Here is a 2,776-nt window from a genome sequence, read left to right as displayed (position 1 = left end):
CGGTGTACCTGAGCGCCCGGGAGACGCCACAAAGAATTCTTTAGTAACGCGTTGAAGCAAACGTACGACTACCTCGCCAGAAGAACGATCAAGACAAGATGTCCCAGAGAGGACAGAAGCATCGAGCCCATAGAGGCTACGATGACGAGTATGAACCACCGCGATGGCCCCAAGACCGTCAAGACGGTGGATCACATCCTATTCCCATGTGCCCCAAGCTGCGCAGCGTGCGTCAAGATGACGTCCGCGAATGGTTGATGGATCGTGAAACATACGAGGAGAACCTACAAGCCACCTGCAAACGCCGAGGCCTTGACACCAAGACCTACATGCAGACCTGGAAGGAGTGCTTCGAAGACAAACGTATGCTCAAGCAAGTCATGGTCATGCGTGAGTTGGAAGGAGAACCAAAGGACCTCGAAGACAAAGTGCTCGAAGCAGAGCTACGCAAGATCGTTGGAATGCCCAAGAACGGTGTCGAAGCAGACATTACAAACCTGTTCTACGGGATTCACATGGACATGAAGGACGATGACGTAATGAGCCGCGTGGTCAAGTTCCTCGCCAGGTGTGACGAACGTATGGATGCTCGCGTCATGAAGGCGCACTTGGAGCGTCCAGACATGCGAAAGAAGATATTCAAGAGACTGCTCGATCACGTGGACCCAGAAGCTGTCCGTGACGCATGTGTGCTGGAAATGGATCGCACGTGGCATGCAACCGATTTCGACTGGGCTGCAGTCAGCAAGCTCATCATGCTTCATGCGAAGGAACAACAGCGCTTTTACTCAACCTACGGTGCAGGGCGGAAGAAGCCAAATCGTGAGGAAAGAGATGGGCATGCCAAGACGGACATGCGCAAGGACGATCACACGCGATACAGCGACCGTGAAAAACGTCCGCGGCAAGGCGAGCACGACCGAATTCGAGGAAGATCTCGAGACCGGCGCGGCCCATCCCACGACCGTCGTGACTCATCGCGTGACCGACGCAGCAACCCGCGTGATAGCAGGGAGCGCGACCGAAGCCACGAGCGCTACTTCTCCTATTCACGCGAAAGATACGCTGGTCGCCTGGAGCGCCAAGGTCGACAAGGAGACAGCTATCGGAATATGAGGAAGAACGTGGAATTTTCGAAGAAAGGGCGAGATATCCCTGAACCAAGTTCTACCTGGCCCGAACACAAAGGGAAGCAACTAAGAATGGCCTTCAAGAATCAAAAAGTGAAGCCTACCTGGGGATCACGCGAAAGCAGCGCCGAAAGAGCTAAAGGTGATGAACAAAGCTCGGCGTCCACGTACTTTCCGTTCATTGCTGCTGAGGAAGATGGCGAGCCTACAAAGGCTCAAAGCGAAGAGGCTGCACAGACACCTCAAAGCTATACGTTCCCACTCTCGAATCGTGCGAAAGCGAGACAATACGATCGGGAAGAGCGTGAAAAGAAGGAGAATCGGAAGCGAAAAGCCAGAGAGCTTATCGAAACCGAGGATTTCCTGCCACTCTCATGGAGTAGCGAGGACGAAGTTGAAGGCCCATACTTTGTCCGGGAGCGCGGTCGAGCAGTCATGCACTCCCGCACTCCTGAGATCGCTACGGCAGCTCGACGAGTTTACGGTTGGGAGCATACGATCAAACGACGCTACCCGCCGGAGACCATGCCCGCAGGATGCCTTCGATGCGGCCAAGTCGATCACAGTTTTGACAAGTGCCCAGGATCAACATCCGAGGAAAGAGCCAAGATCTTCCACGAATGGAAGCCAATTTTGACACGGCACAAGCAATGCCTGAAGACGTCCAAACACGCAAAAAAGTGCCAAGCTACCGCGCAATGGGTTAAAGAAGAAGAAGCCAAGCGCCAAGCAAACTTGAAGCGCATCGAAAACGAGCCTCCCACGAAGATGCGACGCCTGTTAGGGAGTACGGGCGAAGAGACTATGGCAACAATCAACGACGTGCTCGACGTCCCGTACTGCCCCGACAGCGGAAGCGACGTCGGCATTATCCCGATGACAATGGTAGAAGCACTCAAGGCCCTGGACGACACAGTCCGGCTTGAGCTGCTCCCCAAACCGTGGATCGGACAAGTCGTCGGACAGACCTCGATTACGTCCACAGAGACCGTCGATCTGAGTGTCAAGTTGCACACGGCTGCCGGTCAGGTCAAGTTGCCTGGGAAACATCGGTTCTACGTTGTCGACACGAACGACGAACTAATCGTCAGCAAGTACTCGCTACAATCCATTGGACTGGACATGACCAAGCTGCTCGAACAAGTGGCAGTCCGACAAGGCGAAGGCGACGGCGACGACATCGGCGACCCCAATGAGGGCGAAGATGTCGCGTTCAAAATATGTGTGCGAAACTTGCACGATATGAACAAACAGCTCGATGCCGAAGACATGAGTGCTGCCGAGCAATTGTTCGAGATGGCTATGAAGACCAATTCAACTTTGGTCGCGGACGATGCAGTCCAGCGAGACCAGTTGAAGATGGTGGTGATAGATGCAGCGGCGAGCGGGGTGTGGCGAAGCAAGTTTCGTGGCACGGACCCGCCAGCAGACGTTGACCCGATGGAAATCCGTCTCAAGTCCGATGCGCGCCCCCATCGTTGCAAGCCGCGCAAAATGAACCCGCTCACAAGCATGTTTGTCGAAGCGTTCGGCCAACAGCTCGAACAAGACAACGTCATTTATGTGAACAACTCAAGCGCACACTGTAGCCCTGTCAATCCGGTGATGAAGCCGGAAGGCAAGAAGCTCGTGAAGACCAGCGATAA

The 2,776-nt window shown here is 54.4% G+C and overlaps 2 protein-coding genes across 2 annotated transcripts; both read left to right on the top strand.

Annotated features, from left to right (window-relative positions):
- Positions 1–206: 206 nt before the first annotated feature.
- Positions 207–1,116, top strand: H310_13355 (hypothetical protein; the record flags this gene model as incomplete). The annotated part of the gene is made up of 2 exons (XM_008880826.1): positions 207–822; positions 884–1,116. 2 exons carry the CDS (start codon positions 207–209, stop codon positions 1,114–1,116), a joined length of 849 nt encoding a protein of 282 aa, XP_008879048.1.
- An 86-nt stretch (positions 1,117–1,202) lies between these two features.
- Positions 1,203–2,776, top strand: H310_13354 (hypothetical protein; the record flags this gene model as incomplete). The annotated part of the gene is made up of 2 exons (XM_008880825.1): positions 1,203–2,715; positions 2,766–2,776. 2 exons carry the CDS (start codon positions 1,203–1,205, stop codon positions 2,774–2,776), a joined length of 1,524 nt encoding a protein of 507 aa, XP_008879047.1.

The sequence above is a fragment of the Aphanomyces invadans genome (genome assembly GCF_000520115.1).
Source record: "Aphanomyces invadans strain NJM9701 unplaced genomic scaffold supercont1.50, whole genome shotgun sequence".
Lineage (NCBI taxonomy): Eukaryota > Oomycota > Saprolegniomycetes > Saprolegniales > Verrucalvaceae > Aphanomyces > Aphanomyces invadans.
Note: the sequence above shows the minus strand (reverse complement) of the source record. Positions and strands in the feature narration are given on the sequence as shown.